We start from the raw sequence: 27,279 nt of genomic DNA on the forward strand, positions 1-27,279 counted from the left end.
TTTACGACACACGCTTAACGGTTTTCATGATGATTGGCTACACTATGAAATGAAATTAAGCACCCTATGATGCGTTAACATGTATGAATCTTTGGGTCACCATTGGGATTTCGAAAAGTATAAAAAGAAGGACATCGTCTGATCTGGATTTTAACCTTTAATACATAATCCGACAACCTAAATCTCACGAGTGTAGGGTGCAGTTCTTATGAGATATATGTGTAAGTTATATACAAACATACATCCCCGGATCTCCATTACGAAGGAATTGAGTAATACTTAATAAAAATAAATATCCCACTACCGACGGTGCGTTATTGTATCAGCAGAACTTCCATGTGAGGTATAAATTGGGTGGACTGGAATAAGTAGCTCGAGAAAGGAATTAATTCGCAATACTCGCCACCAAATGCGAGACATGCCGACAAAAATCAATGAAAATGAATGAGTTCCTTCCTTCCCAATTTGTTCCGATAAAAGAGTAGCAGAGAGAGAAACCTATTCTGCTTATTACTTCACTCGTTGTTGGTGCTACTGAAAAATGTTTTTTTTAGGTTGGGCCAACAGTAAGTACGAACAATAATTGCTCTGCCTCGTACATACTCTGAGCTACAAAAGATTGACATATTAGCTGTCTACTGTTTCTAAAGAAAGTAAGAAAGTTTGAGCAGACCAAGTTTTCATAGATATCGTATCCCTTCAATCATAATATACTTCATTTAGCTCGGTAGCTACCCGACGTGTTTGTTGATCATTGCTACGGAATACAAAAATGTCTGCAATACAAACAGGTCTGCTTTCTCCAACAACTTTTCTCTCAAAGTGAGACGAAATAAAATTGTATTTTTGCAAAATGAAATCACTAATGAAATTCAACCTGATTCCGCCACTGGCATTAAATTTCAATTTATTTGGCTCAAAGTAAACCCCAAATTATAAAATTATACGAATGACGATCAACAAGTCGAGGGAAAAGACCAGAGAGTCGAATTACATCTGCACAATCAGAACTCAAATGTAATCATCTTCCACTACGTAATGCACCACAGGAATTATACATTTCGAACTTTGCATATAGACTCCATCAATGCATATTTCATTTACGATTAATAAGAATTCTAATTAATATCACCCAAAACATGTCCCATAAACTCCCATATATATTTCACTTGTCCTTCCGCTCCGCTCTGCATATGGGTTTAAACATAGACTAGTAATAAATGTGAACCTAAATTAAAAGTGAGTGTAAATAGTTACAAAGGAGAATGTGATGATGAAATGTTTCATTTATCATCGCGTACCAAGTTTTTGAAATGAAAAGTTCCATGAAAAGAAACAAAGAAGAGGAGAAGCGTCCATGAGGCAGCGTTATTATGCCACCCATATCCCGACATGTAAGTGGGTAATGGTGTACGTAATAGGAGGCACGACTGTTGCTTCACAACTATTGTGTTTGCCTGCACTACATACTTGGTTGGGCACGCAGCAGTAGATGATGATGCCAACAAACTTTATTGTTGCAAAAAAAACAACACCCACTTTCCCCATGTCGTGGGCAGAGGAAACAAAGCCAAAGGAACAATGGAGATAATGATGATGAGATGAACCGTGGTGCCCCTGTAATTTACACTCCGCTCCTGCTGCTGAAAAGTTTCTGGCTGGAGGATTCACCTTCAAAATTAAGAGCACATCCAGGCGCCACCACCACTGCTGACTTTTTGACGAGTTTGCTGACATGGTGGTTTGCCCATGCCAACCTCTCTCCAGCAACGGTCATTGATGAGAAGGTAGGATGGTGACCAAGCGACGGAGGATGCAAGACTTGGAGAACGGATGACGACGACGACACCGGTGTGTTTGTGCGGTGAGGGTGACAGGTTGGGCTGAATGGATATGGATACTCATTACTACTGAAGCGAGGAGCCAATTTCCACTGATGGGTGTTATTCGATTATTGCGTTTTGGGTTGCTTCAGCCTAGCCTTTTGATTTCCGCTTCCCATATCCATTACATTAAACATTTGCTACGGTTACGGATCCAAACCTCTCTATCGTAGTTCCTCTTTGTTTTTTGTACACAGCTCGTCTCTCTCTCAGCCAACTTCATTTTCATATCCTCTTCCGCCGCCGCTCTTCGATTAGGAGGCAAGTTAGCCAAATTCTAACTTGTCGCTTCAGACTGCTGGGCTGGCGTGTAACGAACTTCTAGGCGTAGTTTCTGTATGGATGTATGTATCATCACTCTGGTGGAATTATGTACTATTCGAGCTTTTGGCCTCTGCATCTAAGTATGTAAACATGATCTCGTATTAGCTTCCACTTTGCTGTCTTGTCTAATCTCCCTCGCTTTGGGTGTTTAACAATCTTTTGTATAGGTGAAAGTTGCCTTTTGTGGATATCGAAATGCAGTATAGCATATTATCAGTGGCTCAAGTATTCTTAAGCCAATGATGTAATGATTGAATATACGGAGTAATATAGCTGCCAAATGCGCACATATATCAAATTATTTGCAAAAAAGCAAAAATCCAAAGACGATTACATAATATTTTACGTCGCTTACGTATAAAGCTGAGAATGATTCAGGAATCCGTCTCAACTTACTTACTTGTCGGCTGACTGCCGAATAATTTTCGTGAAAAATACACACATAAACTATTTGCCTGTACGTATGCGCACATAGTTCGCAGCATAGCTTATCGAGTGGCGTCAGGTATCCATAAAATTTATCCTTAGCTTAATTTGGTCGTTTCTCATGTTCGCAATAAAACCAACACTCAATTTACAATATTAGTCATATTTTAAAATACCAGTTTTTTTCTAAACTTCGACTTTTCAAAGCTTTTTTTAAGGTTTACTTGCACGACTACATATGCATATGAATAACATACACATATGTATGTACTACCCCAATTTTATATTTTATACAAGTTTAACACACTTATACACATTAGCCTTACCTGAAGTTTTATACTCCTGTGCTGTTTGTTAAGAATCTATTGTAAGATAAAAAGTATGTCAACATCTTAAATGAAATGGATGCTTGAGTTTGTAGAATAAATAAATATTTTCCTTAATTTTTCAAAAAAAACGGAGGAGATCTGTACATGTACATGACAGGAAATTCGCTCAAAGAGCATAGTGGCGTCTCACCTTCTGATAACTTTCTCTATAACCCCGCAGTTCCAGAGTGGCAGCATTACCACATGCAAACTTTTGGTGTGCAAGTGTTGAAATCTTCCAAATTGTTCCATACGAATCTAATCCAACTTTGAACTATGGAACTTGCGTTGGTGACAACAAACCTTTGTCTGTGAAGCCATCCATTCTCCTCTCGCTCCGTTCCTCCTCGCCTTCGTGCTGCCTCTTATTGCTCGCTTTGCTTACTCGGGATCATCCCTTCTGCTCAAGTTGAACTTTCACCACTGATTCACATTTACACCCAAAAGTTGGTTTATTGCGCTAGCTCTCTCTCTCTTTCTCCCTCTCTCTCTCTCGATCTCACTCTCCTTCTTGAGTGCTTTATTCAAACTTAAATATACACTAAACTTGTACAAACCAAACTTGGAGGAAGGAATGAACAAAAGCACGAGAGTTACTTTAATAGATTTAGTCACAGTTCATGCATGAATATTCATAACTTTTGGTACTACGGATCTAATTTAAATTGATTTTGTTTTTGAATCAAGCACTTGGATCAGTGAACAATACATCTATTACAGTAATGAATTGTTTCCATAATTTCATAAATACCAACCAACCTACACATGCACTTGTACGGATAAACCTAGTCACACTTTTGTTCTAGAACCAAACTCGAATTGGAATATATTTGCTGTGTACATGTAACGAACTGCGATCTAGAGAAAGCGAATTGTATTGATCTTAAGGCAAGACGTTTGAGCTGCTTGTTGCCTCGAGAAATAATTATTTTTAAATAAAAGGAGATTTGGATGAATACAATTTCGAGATTGCCGAATTTCCAGCAAAGTAGCAGCTTTACTACTGAATCCTACTGTGAACGCGTGAGACAGCATTAAACGAGTGCTTCAACAGGCGCTTTTCTCTCCCAAAACCGGTCTATCGATTGTAGTAATGCGATATTTATTTTGTCAACTTACAGTCACAAATCTTATACAAGCCGCTTATATTTTATAAATACGTACTTGAACCGAACCGAACTAATGAGAGTTATCAGAAATCGCGAGGAAGATTTCTAAATTGGTCGGATCATTATGCTTTGCTCCATTTCATTTCAATGTACCGTATTAGACACAGCCAATGCTTGATTTAAATTACAAGCCTCGAGCCCTCTCAAAGTGCTCTCAATGTAAAGGAATCAGCTTAAATACCAGCTCAAACATAATACTAGCTTAATTGTACAAGATTATCTTTCCCAGAAAATTACAAGGCTCTTCCACCCCACTTGATATAGCTGACAAGCCTCGAAAATCAGACAACTTCTTCAACGGCATGCAGGAAGCCAGCAGGTGGCTTTGTGATCACAATTGCAATTTGTGAAACTGTGAATGTAAAGACATCTTATATCTACTCTCATTTAAAAAATTCATATACACAGTTATGTTTGTACATATTTATGTGTATACATTTTATTTGTAACTAGCGTATAGCCCGGCCAAGGCCGGGTTCTAGACTTCCAGTGGGGGGTGTGCCCAAAGCGAAAATCCGTCATACTATACTTTAAATAATTCCCAGTAGAGACTTTGTCATACTACATACATCAGAGTGAGGGTTTGCCCAAGTCATACTGCATTTTAATTAACCTGGTCACAGTACAATTTAATTTCCCCCTGTGGGAGTAGTTGAATAGCTAATTACTTAAATTCCCGTCGCGTGGGAGTAACTGCATAGCTAACTATTGAAATTCCCACGCTTCACGCTCCCGTTAAGTTCCATAAACCTCAACTTCTATAATTAACGCCAAGCTATTGACGGATTCGGATTCAGCGTCAAAAATACATTCGAATTGATATGCGACTCGCTGTGGGTGGAGTTTCTCAAACTAAAATAATTAATTAATAGTGTTTATCAAGATCACTTATCATGATAACCACTATTGATGAGTTATGTATACTGCTCACTCACTCAATTTACTTGCACACTGTGTTTATATACAAAGGCATTTAATTTGAGATTGATGGCAAGCGTACGTGAAAGTCACATGCAGGCGAAGTGAGACTCATGCAAAATTCATGCATGCAGTGGTTGCTTCGCTTCCTTCTTTGTCTCTCTACGGGGCAACTTGCATTGAGAGCCACAGGGACTCAGGAGGAGAGTACGCCAACCTGATAATGACAGATCTTGATGTCCTTTGGATATATGGTAGTACCCCCTCTGAAAGTAAAAAGTGTGAAGCGGTTTGATGCCATGGCCCAACTTACGCCCGTCACACCCCTTTGAAGGCACGCCCGATGCCAAACTAACTGCACTAAAAAATTCGCCAAAAATCCAATTTTGTTCGGATTTTCATAATAGTTACATATTTATGATCCCAAATAGTTGCTTTATCATATTCAGTTGCAAAATTAACTTTTCAGAAATTTTCAATATTTTCGAATATTTCCTGAAAAGGGCATGGCTTGAAAAAATTCAAAATTCCAAAAAAGTTCAGATTGATATCAGATATGATAAAGCAACTATTTGGGATCATAAATATGTAACTATTATGAAAATCCGAACAAAATTGGATTTTTGGCGAATTTTTTAGTGCAGCTAGTTTGGCATCGGGCGCGCCTTCAAAGGGGTGTGACGGGCGTAAATTGGGCCATGGCATCAAACCGCTTCATACTTTTTACTTTCAGAGGGGGTACTACCATATATCCAAAGGACATCAAGATCTGTCATTATCAGGTTGGCGTACTCTCCTCCTCAGTCAGCGACTTAACACTAACGCTTTATTAGAGTGGATATCAATGTGTTTGTACAAATTTATAAATAATAACCAATTTTTATCTTGATTACGCATTTATGAATTTTTGCTTAATGTGGAAAATTTAGTATAGCCAACAATTTGATACAATAATTTGCATCAATTGCTATGTAGCCAACGGAAAATTATGCTGTGACTTAATCTCGAGGTTGTTTGTCATTTGAGCAATATGACATAAACAACTAATGACTAACCATTTTAATTCCGCTTTTTGTTGAAGAGCACTTGTGCTACTTGTAACTTTTGTGCTTATGTGTACATACTTCAGAAGGTTTGTAGTCTTGTAGATACAATCTTGTTGGTAGGAAAGATTTACAACAAACACCAGTATGGAATTTTAGGGCTGCCATACAGTCTGTAGAAGTAGAAATAAGCACGATTATGGCTGTGATGGAAGCTCCACCACACATTTTTATCGATCCGACCACGTGTCATTAATTTTCTTTGCAGAAATACATCAGAGAAGCAGCAATAGTATCAAGATTAGCAAGTAATGCGCCTACAAGGCTCCTCAGTCCAATCCTATTATCCTGATGGACACTTCCGGAAAATGAAAATAATCTCAATGTGGATTACCGATACCTCAAGCACCATTATCATAAACATGCCAGACTCTAAGTGGTATTTTCTTTTGTATCTTTTGCAGTTTATACGTAGTTTCTCGTACATATTGAGACTTTGCGTGTTAGCAGAGTTTAATCAGATTTGTAATTTTTGTATCTGTTGTAGATCAACTCTTGTTTTGTGTCTTTCTCTGTAATAAGTATGTACGCAGGACCTTTTACCCCTGCACCACTACTGCCTTGAAAAAAAATTTGTATATTACATTTTTACTTGTCGTGAATAATAAGTTATTCTGTAATGCATAATAAGAATGTCCTCCTTCTCTTTCCTAGATTTTCAGTGTCATTGGATTTTTGATATCATTGGTGTATTATTGAGGAACCCAAAGCAAGTTAGTTAGATCATGTAGTATATACGGCTCCTCTGGTATAAACAAATACACGGCGTTGGGGTTCTGTCATTTTACATAAAGTGCCTGATCACGTACGTCAATGTAATCCGAGGGCTTCATTCAACAGGAATTTCGTGACAAGCAGCCTGACATTTGCACAATTAGTCCCTCAGAATTGTTGAAATTCATGTCACACTCCTTGTTCTTGTTTTCTTGTAGTGACGTCTCTATGAATCTGATTAGCCTCTCTAGTGCTAACACAACAAATGAAGCGAATCACGCAGCCCGTCTTTAAATATTAAGACACGAAAAATTAGTGTCTTCTTGTCTGACAACTTGACAAGGACATACAGAATCCTGGAATATATTTTGCACTTTTCTAAAGGTATATAAGTGCACATTTCAATATGAAAGCTTATTTGGCTTAAACTTTTTCAGACTCAATTGGTTGGTTTAAGCATGTAAATATGTATGCAAATCATACGCAAGGAAATTGTGAACCTGACTTTCTCCGATTAACAAGCTTCTGTTGGTATAACTGAAAACCATATTCGCTTCCTGTAAAATTATCGACTTTAAGTATATATATATATGATAATAATAATGAATATTTCAATGCAGAAAATAAATAGTTTATAGTTCAAAACGCTGCTCCACAAGAATTTGAGCGTGTTACAAATTAAACACAAATTTTAATCAATATTGTTTGTCTCTGGAAGTGCTAACTTTTTTACCACGCAGCAACGAGAATGTAGACGATTCCCGTTTTTGGTGTGGTTGTGTATAGTTGCCAACATAAAATGTCCCAAGTCCAGCACCTGCCACTTCATTCCGCAGACTTACGTGAAAAGGTGGAACAAATAAACGACCGTCGATATCACTAAATTATTCAATCGTCAAAATGCTATTGATATCTATCATTGGTTTTGTGACTTGGACCGTGTTACGTTGGGCACTATTCTTCATTTAATAATGGAATTAGAATGTAATGTCCACCAGTGCACTGACAATTTGACATAACAGCTTCTGTCATTTTGAGAAGCCAGCAGCAAAGAACTGTCGAACAGTTTGTCTTGAGCTCTTAAACGAGGTCCACTTGTCCGCTACATTCTGAACGGGTAAGAAAACAACCTGCCTTTTTTAAGTATCCAGACATGCACAAAGTGTGAGTGTGTGAGTTTAGCATACTCTCATCCCATCTCCACCAAGAAACACTCACTTACTTTCTTGAGTAACAGACAGTTTCATTTTCTAGAATGCTTTCACCAAGAAAAGAAAACAAGGAGAGCTGTTAATTTTCACAATGTGAAGAGCAACTCATGAAATAAAGGTATATGCAATGTTTGCACAGTAATGGGCATATGCACATTTTGAATACATACATATACATATATATGCATACAAGTGTATAAATATGTAAGAGCTTCACTGAATAAGTAATACGAAATAATAAATTTGTTTCTAGAGGAAATGGCGGATGAACGCCCACCTGAGAAGGCTGTCACGGTCCAGTCTCAGATAAGAATTATTCGGATAGTTTCATTCGCCGAAATCTGGACGTCTCTATTAATTCTCCTATGTCAAGTATGATACCTGTTAATTTGACCATATTAATTATTATGAGCGCATTGTTTACGACGTTTTCGATTCTTTTGATGTAAAGACCATTGCAATCGCTGCTTCCTATGAATTCTCTACTCGATCTCTGACTGGAATATGGACATCATTTTTCTTTTTTATGACCGCTGGATTAGCCCTGTTTTGGTCTGTTCGTTGCACCTTTAATGGGTATTCTGGCATTAAATGGTCTTTCTGCAGGATTAGTACATCAGACCAACGAAAATTAACCTTCGGTTTCTTGATTTTTTGTGCTCCCAACAGACTATTAGCCATCTTGGTGCTCCAGATAATTGCGGCCACGATGACCATTCCGCTGCTAACGGCGAGCTGTATTATGCTGGGCGTCTATAATTTCGTATGGAATCCTGACGAATACGGTTGGTTCTTTATACATAAAAAAGTATGTACATGTGAGGTCGAATGCATGAATGAATGAATGGACCGCCCGTGTTGTCCGTATTGATTTCGGGGATTTCGTTTATTGCTGTGTGCATTGTTCCATAGGGTTTTTATTTGATATATGTATCTCTGCACAGCCTGCAATGCCGTCTCATAATTGATTACATCGTCGTAGCATTTAATTGATGGCTCGCACGGGAACAAGTTGTAATTGTGTTGGACCCTCCCAAATGGGACTTGTTTATTTTTCAAACCCTTTCTATTCCCTTTCGTCATTTTGACGCAAATATATGTTCTTTCAAAATTAATATTAAATAATGCTAATTCAAAATTTAAAACTACATTCGTCAACATATTAAGAAAAATATTTTTAGAAACATTACTTGTCTATTTGACTAGTGTTCAGTCTTGGAAAAAATATTACAGCATAGTAAAAGCACGTGTGAAAAGCACACATCGTTTATCTTGGTGAAAGGAAGCAACGCAAGGAAAGTCTGATGAAAAAAGCTGCACCTTTCTCCGCCCTCATCCGCCTCACACATGCACTGGCATTGTCGCCATAAATATTGCTGAGGTTGAAGGCAGAATAGGATCGAACGAAATGAATGAATTACGAGTGTTAAAAAAGTTGGAAATGAAATTTGAGGACATTTTCTCGGCTTAGGAGTAGAATTCAGATAGATGATGGTGAAAGATTTCCGGGTGGTGGCAGGAAGCAAGCACAGCCTCCAGTAGTCCACTCAGAGTAATTCAGAGTATATGGTACATATCACCACTTCTATCTATCTCTTTGCCTTTGCTACGTGTTGCCACCGTCGACGTCCTGAACTGTAAAACTATCAATACCAGCGAAAAGATATGGGGCTTCGCTTGCTTGGACAAAGAGAAATGCTTGAATAGCAGCTTTGAGCTCTGGAATTCCATTAAGTGTGTTCAATATTATTACTTTTCAGGAGCGAAAGAAGTCGGGTCATCGACGACAATATTGACGACAAATATTGGTCTAATGGTTTTGGCTATCGCCGAAATGGGGCTCAATTCTTATAACGCCTACAAATGCTATTTTCTTGCCTATGGGGGTCAAACTCAACCAAAAGAGGTGCGTTGGTAGGCAAGTAATCACAAACAGTGGGACACGTTCGTGTTCCTCCTCCCGACGCTTTATCACGTCGACAGCAACTTATCCAAACGCTCAAGGTGGTTGGTTGTCCCTGACGTCGTCTTCCTTCAATATGTTTAACTATGCACAGACAAAACCTACAGCGCATAATACATGCAAACATTTTGTTAATCAGCATCTTCGTATTGTCTACCCATCTTTTGACTATCTCACATGCAGCAGTATTGCAAGTCGATGTGTTACACTTGAGCTTTCATGGTTTAGCAGAATGCAATCCTTCCGCCCCGTGTCACTCTTTTAGTGCTAATAGCGTTAAATTAATCACAATTTTTTCAAGTTGTTTTCCCCAAAGAGAAAAGTTGTTAACTCACTTTAAGAAGACGGTAAGGAATGAGTATAGCACGTTGCAGGTACGCATACCCAATCAGGCACTACCACTCTAATACATAAAACGCCTTTTCCAATTTTTACAGAACAATTACGACCATCCATCGATTAGCAGTTCCTCCGAGAGTGTGGATGGTGGCGAGAGAGATGATGGGATTGCTGGTGGAATGGCCAATAACGTTGAAGAGGAAACAAAGGCCGACCCTGCCATGCCTTTGCCCCTTCCAGATTTGATGCTTGGTTCAGCGGATGTCCTCATTTTCAAGTACATCGGCGTTGCTGGAGTGATATTTTCCCTAATTATATTCTGCTCTCAGGTGCGGCTCCTAAAATATTATATATTGTGGCATTTCCTGCATCCAAACTACTCTGAGCTTCTCATCCACTTTGCTTTCCTCATGGCAAATCCTAACTTCATTTCCTTTCTCGTGTTCTGCAGACAGCCATGCTAGTTTTGGTGAGCAACAACGGAATAAAAATTGGGGTCGGAGTTTGGGGAGCTGTGTATTTCTTTGTGACTTCAGTTATAATTTTGCTTTCAAACCCAACGTCTCAAAGGTCAATACTTTACCAACATTTGCATGATATAAAGTGTGTTCATTTAATTCGGTAACATTTTCCATGCTAATTTTTGAAAGATTGGTACTCACAAACGGTGATACTTGCAATGACAATTTTCTGTCAATCATACATACCTAGTATTTGGTCTTCCAACCATTTACTTGAATATTTTCATCGACTATTTGCTTCAGAATTTTTTCAAACTAGTAATTGGTATGAATTTCCTCTCGTTTTGAGTATTTTTTATTAACTTCTTCCGAGGGCTTGGTTTTGGTTCTTTGTACACTTTTCCCTTCAGCATAGGTGTTCTAACGCGATCAAAACCTCCGCTACCATAATTTCCAACTAAATTCCGGAAATTTATTTAGGATAGGTCCAATTTAATTTACTTACTGTTCTGTCTTCAATTTTGTTACCGAAGTAAATGAGCGCCCTCTAGATGATTCTAAATCAATAAAACTGTATTCCTTTGTTTTAAGAGCTTCGTTATATATTATTTTTTCCTATTGTCCTTTACTTTTTTTGTGCTAACGGTTGTATTTTTAAATTTTCGTCATTAGAATTTTTTTCATATTTATCCTCCAACTGGTGCAATTCGTCATATGCATCATAATGGTCTCTGTGGGACTTTACATTGTTGCTTCATTTGGCTCATGTATTCAGCAGACCCCGTTTGATGACTGCACTTACACCCAAGCTTCAGGTGCAAAGCATTTTATAGATGATTTCATTATAACCGATTTGTTAACTTTTTGATGATTATGAATTGAAAATAGCATTATTATTAATTAATCAGATTTGAGTGTGACAATTCTTGGAGGAGTGATTGTAATTTGTGGAATGGTACAAGGACTTTTGTCCCTTATAATAGCATTAATATGCTCACAATCTGTCTGTGGAGTGCGATTCATGGTAAGTTTTGTCATAAAAGTGTTATTCAAATAAGACAATATTGTAAAATGTTATAAATTTAATACAGATTTCAGGAGCAACAGTCTACCCATACCCAATTCTTTGAGGTGTTATTTTTGATTATAAGTATTATTTTTTTTACTGGTGCTATTAAATATTTCTTGTGACTGAATGTAATGAAACAATACTTTAAGGTTCAATTTAACATGTAAATAGAACAACACTACTCAATCCAATAGTGTATAGTGTGCAATAATATTGGCGAGCTTCAAGTTTCAACATGAAAATTATGAAACAACCAGGAAATATAAACGTTTGATTGAATGTCCTCCTGCTGACTTAAAAATATATACAAACACTATCAGCAAATTTGTAGTATTATATAATCGTTTGCTGGGCGAACACCCCAACAGGTGACGCGCCCATTGTCACAGAGAGATTGTGATCGGGGAAAGAAAAAAGAGCGTTCGCCAACCAAATTATATAATGATTATATAATACGCATGTATGTCTTATAAAAAATTCAAGTCTTCATTCCAGATAATCATATTGTATTATTCCATTCGATAAGTAAAACTCTTGCGGTATAAGGAATTATGTATATTGTATCAGGTCGTCTGTGTCATAAATTACTCCTTGATTATTTAGTTTCGAAGTCCTTGCAGCCTAAAAAGTAATAATAAATATATAAGACAATTGGTTTTCCAATTTGCTCATTAATTACATACCTTTTTGATAAATCCTCCTCCTTTTCTTTCTTAGTGTCAGCACGTAATGCAGTGCTGGGAATTGCCGCAGACGCAATTTGTGATTGTACATCGAGTCCATATTCGTCGGCAATTTGGTTAATTAAGCTGTCAACTTGTTGTGCAGGTGTGCTTGTAGTAGTTGAAGAACCCATTGCGTCTTCCATCACCTGTAAGTTGGGGACAAATAAAATAAAATAAAACATGCATATATGCGCTTTTAATTTTAGAAAATATAAACAAAATCAACTAGACTGAAATAATGCAGTTAAAGTATATACAAATATCTACATATCTACATAAGACTTACAGAAATTCTGACATCCGAGTCTTCTACTTGACTTTCAAACTGATCCATAATTTTTGAAACCTTTTCCAAGTCCATAGCCTTCATAGCTTTTTCAAGGCCCTTTACAACGGTCTGCATATTATGCGCCACCTGAAAAATGCAAAAATGCCCAATATAAAAGTTGCAGTTGTCCAAAATGCAAATACATCCTCCTGTTACTCAGAAAATGCACAAATTACTAACCGCCTTCATTGTAACTGCTGACTGTACTTTGCACCGGACAGCGTCAACCTTGGACGACATTCTGAGGTAGTTGAGACCTAATTCAGGAGTAAATCCAAAACTGTTATGCGAGAGAAACTTGAACCAAGCCATTTTAGTCAATGGAAATTTGTATTCATCAAGATAACTCACCTTCATTTTTCTTTCGAATAGCATTTTCTGCATATATCCTTGCACCCTCGATGTTTCCTTGTTGGAGAGCTTTTTTAACTTTTGCTTTCTGAGCAGCTTCTTCCTTCTCTGCCTTTTTAGATAATTTTTCAAGTTGCTTAGCCGTAAAACGGAGTTGGAAGAGCGTATCTATTAACCATCAGTTCACAGTAATTAATAAACTTCATGGGTTCATTTTTAACAAAATATGTAAATAAGATGAATTACCGTCCATTGTACAATTTCCCTCAATTCCACAAAATCCCCTCAAGATGAACTGGTCTTGAAATAATTACCTGTCACCTGTCGAAAATAAAATATTATATCCCTCATGATTGAAATTATTTAAGGACATTTGAAGTTTAAATATGTGTACAACATTATTTTTTGTATACTTTGTGCATTAAAGATTTATTTTACCTAAAGTAACACTGAACTTAATTGAAATCAAGCAAGGCACAAGATTTTTGAGAATTGCGAAGAAATGCACAATTTGTGCAAAGCGAATAAATAATTCGTAACTTGGTGAATTAACTTACTCCTTTCAACACAATGAAGGGTGACTAATAATTCACGCCGTGACTTTGTTATCTCGTGTGGGATGAAGAATTTTTTGTAACTGAACTATGCAAAAGAGTGACGAATTCAACTGTGATTACCTCATCAGTTCAGCAGCCGTTGGTTTGTTTATTTACTGGGCGAGTTGCAGCCACCGCTTTCCAACTTCCCCAACACCAGATTTCCCCAGCGTCAGATTTGCTCATGCACACACAACTTTCTCCGTATGCTGTGCAGCAAAATTAACTGACAAGAATTTTTACAGAAAACACGAGGAAAATACAATGACATGCGACTATAGGAAGTACCATTGTTGTAAATCAGCAATATAGTGTAAGCATGCAGGATCAATGCTGTCGTATAAATTTGTTTTTCTTCTCGTGATGTTGGTAATCCGTTGCATGCCAGAAATTGGACGAAGAGACCTTGTGCTTACTTCTGAACTATTCTCCAGAACTGATGTTGCACGCCAAGAACGAGTAAATTAGATGGCATTGTGCCAAAAACCATAACTGACTATTATAAAAAAGAGGACCGACTTAGTTCTTAATAAACTGAAATGCAATCTGAAATGAATGATGCAAAGTTATAATAGGTTGGTCAGTGCAATTGAAATTGACTGCTCTACTTTAAGGCACACCTTTCCTTTTCATAGAATATCACAATAGTTTTCGGTATATGAGCAACCTTTTAATGCGAATTAAGTGGTGAACCAATCCCGTGAGTGAAAGTGAAGAAATATTAGTCTAAAAGTCTATACAAACTTCAAATGTATGGAGTCACCACTCAAATACTTTTTAAGATAGAAACAAATTCCCAAATATCAAATGAAACAATCCCCAAAACAAATTGCATTTTGAATGTTAGTGTTGCTTATGTCAGTTCAGGCAACACGTTTAGGGGACGCTTGCATACGACCAAATGTTACGTGCATATGAAAGTAAAGCAGTACATCGTCAGGGAGAAAGCACTTTATGTCGTGATGGGTAGTAGATAGGGCAGTGAACCGTATTTGACGAAAATGTCTGTTGTTCTTTGAATATGTCATTCATGTGATGATCCGAGATAAGCGAGTGAAAGCGACACGTCCCTCGTTCTCGATAGTCCATACACATAATGCCCATAGTTCAAAACATTAATGGGATGAACATGTTGTATGCAGCTGGACTCAGTCCCTCGAGTCGTATAAATTGAGAAACACTGACAACAGGAATAACTAAAACGTGTCAAACTCAAACATGAATGTGTACATATTTCTGTTTCCCTCGCCTGTGCCTTCTATTCATGTCGATATAACGTTGTCCATGGAATTAAATGTGCTGACTTTTGTTTTGCATTGTAAACTTTCACCTACATTTTTAGCTGGCTGGTGGCTCACCAACTCATCCAAGTTGGATGATCCAACTTATTGCGTATCTACTTTCAGTCAAAATTTGATGATACTCTTGTGGAGAAGAATATTATCAACTGCACGTTGTCTTCCTAAATTGACTCGACTTTCCCATTTTATCTGCCAGCCATGTGAGAGCTTTTCAAGAGCTTTTCAAATGTCCATTTATTCTGACAATTCGCACACTAATTTAACTAGGTCTAAGTATAAGTGGCGTAATACAAAATAATGGCAAGTGCGTTTTTACTGGTTTATTATGCCTTGAGGTCTACAATAGTGGTTACATATATCTAAGTACATATGCGGTTATTTTACAACACATTGGCCGAAACAACAAGCTAGCACAATGAAAATCAATAGGGCACCTTCACTGCTGTCATTTTACGAGGTGATGCGATATAATGTGAGATAATGTTCACGGATCAACTTTCACTTTGACTTAACTACCTATGCAAGCAAGCAGTCGGAAAGAATTTATCACATGCAGGTAATTCTATACAAACAAGTATATAGCTTGTTGGCTAGAACGAAACTTGACGATTGAACAGCAAGACTAACGTTCACTTGGCATACGTGAGCACAAACAGAGTATACGTATCATGCAGGAATGAGATTCAATACATTCGGGAAATGCATTATGGTATGGTTTGGTTTCTGGATAACTTATCAATCATTCCAGCACCGATCCATTCTGCTGCTTTACTCATTTAGCTAACACGTCACGTCAACCCCGCATTTCCATATATTTTGTATGTATAAGGTGGTCGGCCCGCAGCTCATATGAAATTCCAGCCATCCCAATCCATTTGTGTGATGAGATGACATCCCAGATATGGACATGGATCATCTTATCTTCTTCTTGCGAGAACGATTTCAGTGATTGACAATAATGGAAGCAAGTAAAAGTTTAATCCTCAGTGAACTAGTTTATTTCCCATTTAAAAACCACAACCAACAAATGTTCAAGAATGGGCCTGGGAGAAATGTGTGTGCTTTCGTGAGTTGATCTCTTCTCGAATGAGGACAATGAGTGATTGATCCTGGCAATGAAATCAGTGGAAATAATCCTCAACTCAATTCCAGCAGGCGTGCGGTTTGTCTTGCATGCACCGAGTTTGAAGGAGATCTTTATGGAGAAAGCTGGAGAGCACAATGTGCAAGACGGAGAGAGAAATGTGAAGAAGATTACACTGACTACTTCAAGCTCCAAGGACTTCCAAGGGCACATATGAAATACAAAAGTAAGCCAAGAAAGTGAATAATATGTGAAGGCGCCATGGTCCCGTGCCTAGTCACACAATGGAGCCATCCGATAAAGACTCTAGCCTTGGTTAAACCCGAGATTTAGATGTGCAATCTGGAAGCTTAAACTTGGTTAGTAGCAGGAAAACACGAACAACTCAGTTATGTCCTCAAGAATTGCAGATTGAAGCGAATTGTTGAGAGCTAGAGCGAATTTATTTTGTCGTGTGATGTGGTGGTGATGTGGATGAATAGAGATTTACGTGCACTACACAAGTTCAACTCAAGATAAGTACGTGTCAGTGAAGCTATGCTGTAAATATACACGTACAGAGAAAAGATTTTTTTGAGAGAGGGAATACTATACATCTTAACTTGGGTGGTGGTGAGATGCACGGAGGAAAGCGCCGAGCGGATGCATGCCGTATAAGTATGCATGCAAGTGTATAAAACCTGCTTGGTTAGTAGCATCCATCTCTACATATATGAAAATATGCAACCTCGTGTCCCGTCACCACTGCACTGCAAGAAGAAGAAGAATGAACCTGTTTTGAGCAAACGGGCCTTTTCCAGGCTGGACTGGTAAACTTTCCGAGGGCAGCGCAGTTTTCCCTTGTCCCGTTATCGGGAGGAGAAAGTTTTTGCCTCCTCTAGGCTGTTTGGCATACTAGTTGGAGTGGAGAAAGTATGGATGGGAGAACATCGCAGCAGCAGAAGAGTGAGTTTTTGGGTATAAGAGGATTTGTGGAGACGGATCCCAGCCGCAGTGATCAGCACGCTACGGGTGTGATTGGATTCACCACCTTTTGGTGTTTCTTTTCCCTTCACCGCAGTACCGGTCAGTCCCTTCCCCAACTTCTCCACCCCCACAATAACCTACAGTAACCCACACCCCAATATCCAGTGTGCCCCATGTGTGCTCTTCCCGTCTTATAAATACTCGTAATTAGTTGACCAACCTACTTCTCCTGCATACAAAGTACTTCGTCTTCGACTCTCTTGAAACCATAATCCGCATTATGAGTTGACCTTATATTTCCTCTCGCTCATTTCCGAATTTATTTCCTTCTTTACTTTTTTCAATCAAAGTTATCCCTCTATTTCCGCTCTTCCCAAGCAGAAGCAGCAGTACAGAGTTTCTTGTATTCAATGTGTCCACTTGTAACAAAGCCTTCCTACATGTCACCCATAACTCACTTTAATTCGTCCGTGCCTCACGATGGGCAATGGCATGAATAGGGTAAGTAAAAAAAACTCGTCGCTTGCATTTTACATGCTTCTGTAGGGCATAGTAGGTAATTAGCCATCATATTTTCACGCTTCACTTGGCGAATGATAAAATCGATGGAGAGGCAGGAATTTAATTTTTGCAGAAAGAGGATTATTATTGGTTCCACGATTCAAATAACTGTTTTATCACTCCCAAAAACGCTTTTGCTGTACGATGTACGTACGTACATGCATGTAATAATCTGCTTGTTTTATATTGAAATCTTACAAGTAAAGTTGGGGATTTGCAAACTATTGGGACGAAATGAAATTTCGCTGTAGGATGGATCAGCAATTAAATTGTAAATTAATTAAATACTATTAAGTGCCAAAAATAGGCCAATATTATATCGGATCTGATGAACGAAGCATGCTTCTGTTAACGATTAAATTATCTTTCAATTACAATCCATCACATTTTTTAGTCAATTACTTGATTTAAGTTACGTGTACATACATACATACACAAATAAACATTTATAATTATTGTGTATCTCAACTTAGACCTTGCGAGAAGTGAGTAAATGAGAAGTAATGAGTTTTAACGATAATTAAAGAACTTAAAAGCATGTACATATTTCTGAGGAGAGAGGGGAATAAGAGGCGAGACGTTTTAGTATTCATTCATGAAGGTTTTAGCACGGTGGTGGCGGATTGGGTTTAATTGGATCAGCAATATTCCCGTGTTGGGAAAAGAGCCAAGCTGCTGACGACTCAACTCCAGGTTCTCATTTCCATTAGCGTTCTTAATCCGAGCGTTGTTAGATGCAGCCCAAGTTTCAACTCTTCGAACAAATGAAGAAACTTTCTCCGTGGGAAACACAATTCAATATTTCTGCAAATGCTGAACTAATGTTGTGCGCAAACATTCAGCATTGGAAATGAAGCACGTTGGCCCATCGCTTGAGTTTTCATCCGCCAAGCCATGTGCTGCATAATAAATAATTTATATTCAGCCAAACTGAACCTCGACTTCTTCTTGTCACCCTTCTTGTAATCCTGCCATTCACCGTTGATAACCCGCCCATCTATCCTACCTAAATTTCCTACCTGAACTGTATGTAGCAAATATCATGTTCAGATATTCGTTGGTTCATTAAGATGACTACTTGACGACTGCCTCATGAATGAAAGCCCTTTATTCTGTTTCTAACGTTAAACATTTTCTTCGATTGCCGCTCGCATTTTACAATGTTTAGTTAGCATTCGGGGTTTAAGACGTCGGAACCCAACCAACTGAATTCAGCTGTCATATGCTATAAGAAGAAATCCTTAGTTGAGGAGTGGAGAAAGTCGAACACTGAAGTTCGCTTGCATGTGGAATAATCTGATGTGGGGTGGTCTGCAATAGATGGAAGTAAATAAGTCTCACTGTTTGTGTTGACGCTGTTGCCAGTCATACCTTGCCTCGCATTGTAATGCATGAGAGGAATTTGGAAACGAGTTCCTTTTCGCTTTCGTAATAGTGGCTGGACTATCGATTTGCTTGGCAATTTTAGGCACGGTGTGTGCCGTAAGAACGGTGTGCTTATAGCAATTTCGCATCTCACCACGGTCGACCTATTTCAGAAGTGTCGTTCGACCTGGTTATTCTGATGAAAGGAATCGCACCGAATAACTGACCGGTTCATGTAAATCAGAATCGGAAAACCCCCTTTCTCGAATAAACAATAAATGCCTAAATTTAGGTCATCTTCTGTAAATGAAAGTGGGTTTTACACAAAATGGAAAAGTTTTGTGAGGGATAAAATAAACGTGACATGTTGAGCGAACTATTGCATAAGTACAAATGTATACACATATTTGCTTCATAATTTTAGATTTAGAGCTTGTTCGTGTTTTACTTTTCATTTTCTCTTATTTTGAAAAATCTAAGCTTAATTAATATGAAAAGGCGTAATGTCTGTTGTTTGGGAGTTTTTATAATTTTATTTAACGCAAGCGTAAGAATAAAGTTCAGCAAAAGACTTCATAAAATATTTAGCTCATAAGTTTCAATTTGCCTAATCTTTGTAAATAATTCCCATAAGTATAATTCACATTAACAACGGATAATGTGAGATATGCATCTGTAACATATATCTACATGGTTTAAAAGAGTCTTACTTGATGGGACCTCTACAAATTCACTAGAGCTAAATTTTAGCAAAATTTTCACACGATCGAAATACGCATTTAAAGAAATAAAAGCCAATGCACTGCCTAAAAAACCTTGCCAATAATGGAAATGTCAAAATGCTGACAAAGGTTATCTATGTACATGGGAGTCAGAAATTGAGAGTGAGAGTTTTCAGTTGGTCGAAGAAATTAAACGGCAAACTCTGTGAAGCGAATAAGCGAAACGAGCAAATTCTGTGGATTGAATGACTGCTGCAATTTATGCCACCGCTTTGCCTGCCCGTGTGCCCTCCTCTGTGGGGACTGTACCATGAATAAAGAATCCCCTTTCCTCTAATGAGCGTTGAATGCGCCAAGAATATTTTATTTGTTTTCTCCAATTTCTTTCTAAATAACATTTAGTTTGTTCATGCTACAAAACTCGGCTCTCAAAAATTTCCTTCCTCAGTAGCCCCATAAATTATTCGTATGTGTGCTTGTAGTTAAATATTCTAGAATACTTGGCGAGTAGAATTTAGGTTTAGATCATCATTTTCATTTCAAGAGCTAATTATGTGTGTCGTATTTCTTGCAGGTACTTCCAGGTACTTATCTAACTTACGTACTAACTTACTTGCTGTAATATATGTACTATATATTTAACATATGTATATTGTACTGTGCCAGGATTATTCGTTGGAAATTATAGGGTAAAAATATGCGATATATAAATGAATATTTTCACTATTTTCACTTCAAAGTATACAATCGAATGTTTTACAGGATTCAAAGGACGCTGGACAGCTTGAGCGTCATAGAATCACGCACATCATTGCGATTCACGATTGTGCCCGTCGATTACATACGGTACGATCAGCTTTTAAGTAATTATTTTTTGTTTAGAAAGTATGAATGAAAAGTGAAACACAATGAGATATTTAGCAAAAGTTAAAAATTCGACTTAATATCTAGTAGTTTGTTGCTAGAAATGAAACAAAATCCAACTTGCAAAATATTTAGGTGATTGCGAAATAAAGCAACCATCCTCAATGCCACTGCAGTGGTGTGGCGCAATGTGAATTGGTAGGTGGTTCTGGGAGACCAAATAATGCGATTGTCAAAGAATAGCGGAAGTATAGAAATATTCTTCGCAATAAATAACGGGTCCTTTTCACCTCTGAAAGGAAAGCATGGCAGAAAGATAAATTCTTCACGGGCAACCGTCAAGTCGGTCGATCCTGTCTGGTTGCCAGTCTCCAGAGTAATCAAAGTGTTGCTGGTATTTTTCATTTTACTGTTTGCTTTGAAAATCTTTTCATTTCTATCGGTATCATGTACGTATGCCGTGCGGCCGTACTCGTACTGATATGCATATAATACTTCCAAATGAAAAACTCTTGCTTTTCCTGACTTGTCAAAAATTTTATTTTTTTAGAAAACCTACATATTCACAATTTCATATTTCCTCCTTCGTCTAGATATAGAGACAGACGAAGAGACGAAGGGAATTTCTGGTGCTCGAGTCTCTCGTCTAATAAAAGTTGATAATTCTGGGAATCTAAAAAATTATTCACGTCATGTATCTTTTTATTTGATACTCAGCTCAGCGCTGTTTTGTATTATATATATTTCATCGCCTTTCCGCTGACAATGTTTTTAAAGTTTTCTTGGGAATGAGTCCTCCAACTTTTTGGGTAATCCCATCCCGATGTAATCTCGAAACTTTTCAAATTTAATAAAATATCTTCTTTCCTTGGCCTTTAATTTTCCGCTATGTACATATCTACATCTAGTGTTATTACCGGTATTACTACATGTACGAGTGGTACCTGTTTTGATGATGTCATACGCAAACTAATACTTCAGCACATACAACAAGAGGCGAACAGTGATAATTAATAAAAAATTAGCCTTTCCCAGACCATATAAATACCTGATCAATTTCTTACTTTCTCACTTGCCAATTATGTAATAATCCTTTATTATGCAAAATTAAAATTTTTGAATTTTTAAAGTTTTAAATTTTATGTCATAATCCTTTATTAGAATTCATATTCTATAATCAGATTTTTAAATGGTAATAATCACGTCCCTAAGAGTAATTGATAATCAATAGATGTATTTGTGCTGAATCTATGCTCTGTTAACAAAATCTGGTAGATTCAAAAACAAGAATTTATTACAAAGAAGGGCTTCTCAGTTATGAAATACAATAAAAGCGGTCCTACATAAGTACACAGCCAAGCACGGGAACAGGACTCAAACCATCCCGTAAATTCTTAGCATTTTAAGAGAACTGCGAACAATACATGTATCGCCAGGACTTGAGCTGATTTCGCTTAAGGTCAGCCGTATAGTCGCAGTATTACAGCCTTTTCCTATTTATATGGATGAAGACTGATAAATTTTGAAGCAGCAGTGATCTCTATTATTCTCAGGAAGAGCTCAGATAAATCCACTCCCAACACAGCAGATACGAAGCATCATAGGTTTATACGTACCACAAGCAAGGAAAGATTTTCGTTTGATCGTCGAGAACGCTTTGGGATGAAACAACCACTCGCTGCTCGGTTATTGAGTGGCACGACTTTCACTCAAAGCATTTCTTGTGCACTCGAAGCACTGTGATTTTCATTTTGATGTGGTTCAGCCCGTAAGATTTGGTCATGGCGAATCAAGGAACATGATGAAAATAAGATATACTTTGTAATTTATTTTAAAGGTCAGTTGAAATAATTCTACTAGATATTTAACTACATGATATGCAATTTATTGTTTAACAGGATAAGGAATATCTTTGCATCACAGCATCTGATACTCCTTCGCAGAATCTCCAACAATTTTTTCCTGGTAAAATAATAGTAGAAAACGTAATAGAGATACACATGTAGATATGCACGTGTGGTGTATAAATAATATTCATTTATTTATATAGCGTGCAATGACTTCATTCACGAAGCGAGGTAAGTATAATTTTATGGAACGCTGAAAATAGAGAATTTGATAGATTTTACAACTTCTAACTAATAATAGGGCCGAAGGTGGGAATGTTCTCATTCATTGGTAAAATATACATTTTATTTCATGCAGCCTTCAACTATAAGTCTCTCTGTGATAACTTTTAATAACTTGCCCTTGAATACAGTTTGGCCGGCATGTCTAGAAGTGTCACGATCGTGGTGGCTTATATTATGAGCATTTCATCGCTTCGGTGGAATGAAGCTCTCAAAGTCGTCAGAGGAGCTCGGTGAGTTAACCAGAAATCCAAGAATGGAAATTAGATTATCTTATTAATAAGTAGGTAGCTAATACATACGCGTTGATGTAGAGGTTTTACGAGATTAGTGCATGCATATGGTGTGTAGTACTAATGTGCAATATCATCTAATTAGCCATCTTTTAATACCCTAGAGCCGTATCCAACCCAAACAGCGGATTTCTAAAGCAGTTGCAAGAATATGATAACACCAAGCTGCTCGACGTAAGTACTAATCACTATGTATAACTCGAATTAAATTAGCTTAATATAAATGCATACGTATGAATACGAACCTCTGAGATTTAAAATCACTTAATTTTATTAATTGGCTGATTCCTTTGTTACACTGATTCAGCTCAATTTGCTTATTTTTTTATCATCTCAGAAATAATAAAGCTCATATTGTTTAGTGTTAAAACATAAAATGCAAAGTTTAATTCTCACTAACTGTGAATACAGGAGCGAAGACGGTTGGTGGACAAATTCCCAGGGACGCCGCAATTCGAACATGACGAAGAGCATTGCAGGAGGCTTTTGATTTCATACGATCATCTTCTTCTTGCCAAAGCAATTTGCGATGGGCGATGCACATCAGCTAGAATTTGTCCCACAGGAACTTGCCGAGCCCATGCATCATCACGGTAAGACGCGGTTGTTGCAGTGCCAAAACTTTCTTTCTCCTCTACCCGCTTGTTCTATGCACGTCTGTATCACTTCATTCCAGTTTATCGCTTTCCTCGCAAAAATATCTACAAAAGGTGTGCACACATGACTCTGACTGAGGAGTTACAGCCTCAGCCAAGAGTGCAGTTGTGGTACTAATATATCTGTAACTTGACAGGACCGGGCTGCTTTCTTTCCCTAGATCTTTCTTTCCTCTTTTTTTTGCTCTGTTTGCCTGTAATTTATGTTCAAATGCTGCAGAAACGGCTCTCCAAGTGACCAGTAAAGATCCTAGTTTTCGGAGCTTTTAGTGAGCAGCGTCTCTTATAACGCTATACACTTTCTCCCGTTCTGTCTCCCTCTTTCTCTTTCTCTCTGCTAAATAATTTCTTCCCACTCCACATTTCTTTTAACTATTACGACTGCATGCCTCTTCCTTTTCTCTCTGTCATAGATTTACCAGGCAAAGATCAGGTGAAAACTCGCCGCGAGGGAGTACCAAGTCATTGGACAGCAGTGGAAACGAACCACCGTCTTCCCCCCGGAACTGGGAACGACATTATGGTTGCTGGAAAAATCATGTTCGTAATCAACCAGGCTCCACATCCACACCTGCCAGCCCAATACTCTACAGGACTTCAAAGTCCCAATCTCGAAGGAGTGATTCCATGTTATCAATTTCTTCCGTATCTTCCATTACGTCGTTGCCAGGCCAGATTTCATTGGAGAAAGACTCACCTCGCATTAGGCCGGATCGGAAGGATGCCCTCCTTTCCACCCAGTCCTGCCCCAACTCTCCACGACGAATGCCGAGAAAGCCTGGAGCAGCACTGCTGGTAACTCAGTCTCAACTTGGATCCCTTGGGTCTGGAGTGTCTCCAATTGATGTAGCAAGACTGCTCGCAGCTAAAGACAAACGGACAGAAGACACTCTTGCTGTTCCTTTGCCGTCTTCTTCTTCTTCTTCTGCTACGCCTTCCTGTCCTGATCCTGCTACGTCCACATCGTCCTTGACAGAAGTGTCAAAAAATAACACTGTTGGAGAATCGAGTGCCAGCAGCAGTAGAACTGCGACAAGTTGGGGGACCCCACCACCAACAAGTAGTCCGTGCCATCGATTTATAGCTCATAACAACGCTCATGCTGCTGGAGTTCCAGCTCCGACCACCACTGCAAGAAATACCATACACGATCGTGCACGTGGTATAACTCGCTGGGTTATGAAGAGGAGTGCCTATAAATTTTCCTTTGATAAGTCGTCGTAAGGACTGCACAACAATCATTTAAGGTGTTACGTATATTTATTAACAACCCACTTTCGAGTAATTTCGTGGCCTACACACATTTCTGCTCTCTCACCCGTCGCATCATTATGTGCATATTTACATACATGGTACTACATATATAGGAATGAACGCATATATATGGATATTCATTCATAGGAACCTGTCCAAACTTTATACCTTCCAATAATAGTCACTGTGAAAGCTTACAAACTTGCATCACGGTGCATACGTATAGTTGAAATGCTTCGGAACCAATATAAGGAAAACGCTTATCAATTTCTCATAAAATATGAGCAATTGCACACTCATGCTAAAGTACTTATAACGTAGCGGCCGTGAGTGGTGGACCCAATTTTCTGTTGTTATCATGACACCTAATACTACATACATACATGCATACCATGCTTATAGAAAGAAGAGATTCAAATGTTTCAGAGTTATCATGGGAAACATGACTGCAGTGAAATTTGCTATAATTCAGAGATTCAGACACATCGCTACATTCGCATGATTACATATTCATTACACATATTACACATTTATCAGCATACTCGGAGACATCGCCCTTGCAGATTTACGACCATCTAACTAGATTATTCTTTGTTTAAGGAATTAGAGGAAATCGCGTTTATTTGAACCTCGCGTTTATTGTGTGCGTGTATGTGCACAGATCCATAAGCGATCACTTTTCACGAAGGTTCTTAAGTTGGGCATAAACGATGTATGAGCATGCGGGATTATAACACTAGTACATACAATCGAAATTTTATTAAGAGCAATTCACTAAAATTGAACCAACTGGAAAACTGGAGCAAGTCTCTCCTGTCATTTTTTATGCGTGAGAAATACATGAAAAGCAAAGTATTGTGTTGACTCGGGTCACTAACATATAAGGAATATTTCATAGCCTCCGTGATTAATGGGAGACCAAGTGATTTGCTGATTTTTTTGACGCGTTGTTATTAACGAGTTTCGCATCACCAAGATAAATGCTGGTCATTAAAGGTGCTGGTCGTTGTTGAACGATAGAAAGGTTTATGCCTTATCTTACCTTATCAGAAATGCAAGGTACCTGCAACTAGGTGCCCTGGTGTTTGCAATAAATGGGCGTTTGTACATAATAAATGTCACGTCACGACTTAAAATGGTGCTACTTTACTAATTTTACTCATCATCATTGGCATTAATATTGGTCAGCCTACAATGATTTAAAATTGCCATTGTGATTATATAATGCAAGTGTAGACATCTACAAATACAATAAAAATCGTTAACCTATAGCGAAAAGCCAATAATTAGATACATAAATGTACATACCTACATATATCTACATGTCCCCCGTACATAACGATGATAATCGAACTTGACAATTATGGGCAAGTCAGGAATGAATTGAGAAGTATAATTTCTGTAAGTTGATATGCTTATATTAAGAAAACTAAGGTGAAAAAGACAATGCCCGAAATGCATAAGTAATGATAATTCTGCGTGCGAGTTATAATGACGAGTATGCACTTTCTCCACTCCCTGAGGATGAGAACTGTAAGCACAAATACTAAAATTAAATGTGCTGATACCTTCGTCATTTTCACTTTGTTTATTCAGTAAAATGCTTTTGTAAATGCGTGCATCAATTGCGCAGTCTTTTACTTTGAATCTTACTCCCCTGTAATCTGACTACATGTTATGCTATTTTTTATATTCTTGATCAATGAACTTAATTTGCATAATGAAATGATTAATTTTAAAATATTGATTATGCTTTGATCCTAAAATGGAAATGCGTCATTGGTATTTGTAATGCGTTAATGAAATGACATGGAAAGGACCATATGAACATTAAATAATTGTGAACTCGACTGTAGTGGAGCAATCATTTAGATAAGTACGCTACGCTTTCATGAAGTAATAAAAGTTTATGGACATATTTATAATTAAGTACATACATATATGCAATTGTATTACGAATGTGATGAAAGATTTTGAAATTAAATTTGAATACCACTGTACATTCAATAGAAATAAAGATATAGCTTTCATTTGCGAGTGCATAAATTATCATAAGCTCTGTAATGTATTTATTGAATCTCGACACTTTTCACTTTCCTGTCGAGTATGATTTTGTTTGTGTGTCGTTTAATTGTA

At 37.8% G+C, this 27,279-nt stretch overlaps 3 protein-coding genes across 6 annotated transcripts; 2 read left to right on the plus strand and 1 right to left on the minus strand.

Moving 5' to 3' along the window:
* Positions 1 to 7,953: 7,953 nt before the first annotated feature.
* On the plus strand, positions 7,954 to 12,364 carry LOC118434912. Of its 2 annotated transcripts, none has more exons than XR_004834381.1 (11): positions 7,954 to 8,022; positions 8,160 to 8,234; positions 8,370 to 8,488; positions 8,568 to 8,692; positions 8,786 to 8,901; positions 9,877 to 10,022; positions 10,517 to 10,747; positions 10,870 to 10,988; positions 11,658 to 11,694; positions 11,788 to 11,903; positions 11,971 to 11,993. XR_004834381.1 is itself a non-coding variant. In XM_035849558.1 (11 exons), exons 3-11 carry the CDS (start codon positions 8,375 to 8,377, stop codon positions 12,007 to 12,009), a joined length of 1,149 nt encoding a protein of 382 aa, XP_035705451.1. In that variant the 5' UTR covers positions 7,954 to 8,022; positions 8,160 to 8,234; positions 8,370 to 8,374; the 3' UTR covers positions 12,010 to 12,364. The 2 variants fall into 2 exon arrangements, 1 of the variants encoding a protein (XP_035705451.1); XM_035849558.1 differs by having other exon boundaries at positions 11,552 to 11,694; positions 11,971 to 12,364.
* Positions 12,365 to 12,411: 47 nt separating this feature from the next.
* On the minus strand, positions 12,412 to 14,074 carry LOC110852865 (charged multivesicular body protein 1a). Of its 3 annotated transcripts, none has more exons than XM_022101014.2 (7): positions 13,791 to 14,074; positions 13,599 to 13,673; positions 13,353 to 13,520; positions 13,182 to 13,258; positions 12,960 to 13,088; positions 12,632 to 12,819; positions 12,412 to 12,569 (listed from the first exon to the last, which is right to left on the minus strand). In XM_022101014.2, the coding sequence occupies exons 2-7, from the start codon at positions 13,603 to 13,605 to the stop codon at positions 12,548 to 12,550; spliced, it is 591 nt and encodes a 196-aa protein (XP_021956706.1). In that variant the 5' UTR covers positions 13,606 to 13,673; positions 13,791 to 14,074; the 3' UTR covers positions 12,412 to 12,547. The 3 variants fall into 3 exon arrangements, with proteins under 3 accessions (XP_021956706.1, XP_021956696.1, XP_021956721.1); XM_022101004.2 differs by having other exon boundaries at positions 13,910 to 14,073; XM_022101029.2 differs by having other exon boundaries at positions 14,030 to 14,048.
* Positions 14,075 to 16,517: 2,443 nt separating this feature from the next.
* Positions 16,518 to 27,192, plus strand: LOC110842471. The gene is made up of 11 exons (XM_022088219.2): positions 16,518 to 17,800; positions 20,522 to 20,531; positions 20,614 to 20,636; positions 20,710 to 20,793; positions 22,710 to 22,776; positions 22,862 to 22,889; positions 22,960 to 22,989; positions 23,072 to 23,173; positions 23,338 to 23,407; positions 23,645 to 23,826; positions 24,303 to 27,192. Exons 1-11 carry the CDS (start codon positions 17,780 to 17,782, stop codon positions 25,111 to 25,113), a joined length of 1,428 nt encoding a protein of 475 aa, XP_021943911.1. The 5' UTR covers positions 16,518 to 17,779; the 3' UTR covers positions 25,114 to 27,192.
* The last annotated feature ends 87 nt before the right edge of the window (positions 27,193 to 27,279 follow it).

Source organism: Folsomia candida, unplaced genomic scaffold (assembly GCF_002217175.1).
Source record: "Folsomia candida strain VU population unplaced genomic scaffold, ASM221717v1 Fcan01_Sc001, whole genome shotgun sequence".
In the NCBI taxonomy this organism is placed as follows: Eukaryota; Metazoa; Arthropoda; class Collembola; order Entomobryomorpha; family Isotomidae; genus Folsomia; species Folsomia candida.

What these genes read in the sequence shown, in the direction of transcription:
- LOC118434912 (XM_035849558.1), top strand. Translation starts at nt 8,375, where the DNA reads ATGGCGGATGAACGCCCACCTGAGAAGGCTGTCACGGTCCAGTCTCAG. An exon ending in TCAAACCCAACGTCTCAAAG is followed by an intron (nt 10,989 to 11,551) that starts GTCAATACTTTA and finishes TTTCGTCATTAG; the next exon opens with AATTTTTTTCATATTTATCC. An exon ending in CACTTACACCCAAGCTTCAG is followed by an intron (nt 11,695 to 11,787) that starts GTGCAAAGCATT and finishes TTAATTAATCAG; the next exon opens with ATTTGAGTGTGACAATTCTT.
- LOC110842471 (XM_022088219.2), top strand. Translation starts at nt 17,780, where the DNA reads ATGGGCAATGGCATGAATAGG. An exon ending in TCTCCAACAATTTTTTCCTG is followed by an intron (nt 22,777 to 22,861) that starts GTAAAATAATAG and finishes TTATTTATATAG; the next exon opens with CGTGCAATGACTTCATTCAC. An exon ending in CGAGCCCATGCATCATCACG is followed by an intron (nt 23,827 to 24,302) that starts GTAAGACGCGGT and finishes TCTCTGTCATAG; the next exon opens with ATTTACCAGGCAAAGATCAG.
- LOC110852865 (XM_022101014.2), bottom strand. An exon ending in CAGCAGTTACAATGAAGGCG is followed by an intron (nt 13,089 to 13,181) that starts GTTAGTAATTTG and finishes TGCATTTTTCAG; the next exon opens with GTGGCGCATAATATGCAGAC. An exon ending in ACTCGGATGTCAGAATTTCT is followed by an intron (nt 12,820 to 12,959) that starts GTAAGTCTTATG and finishes CCCAACTTACAG; the next exon opens with GTGATGGAAGACGCAATGGG.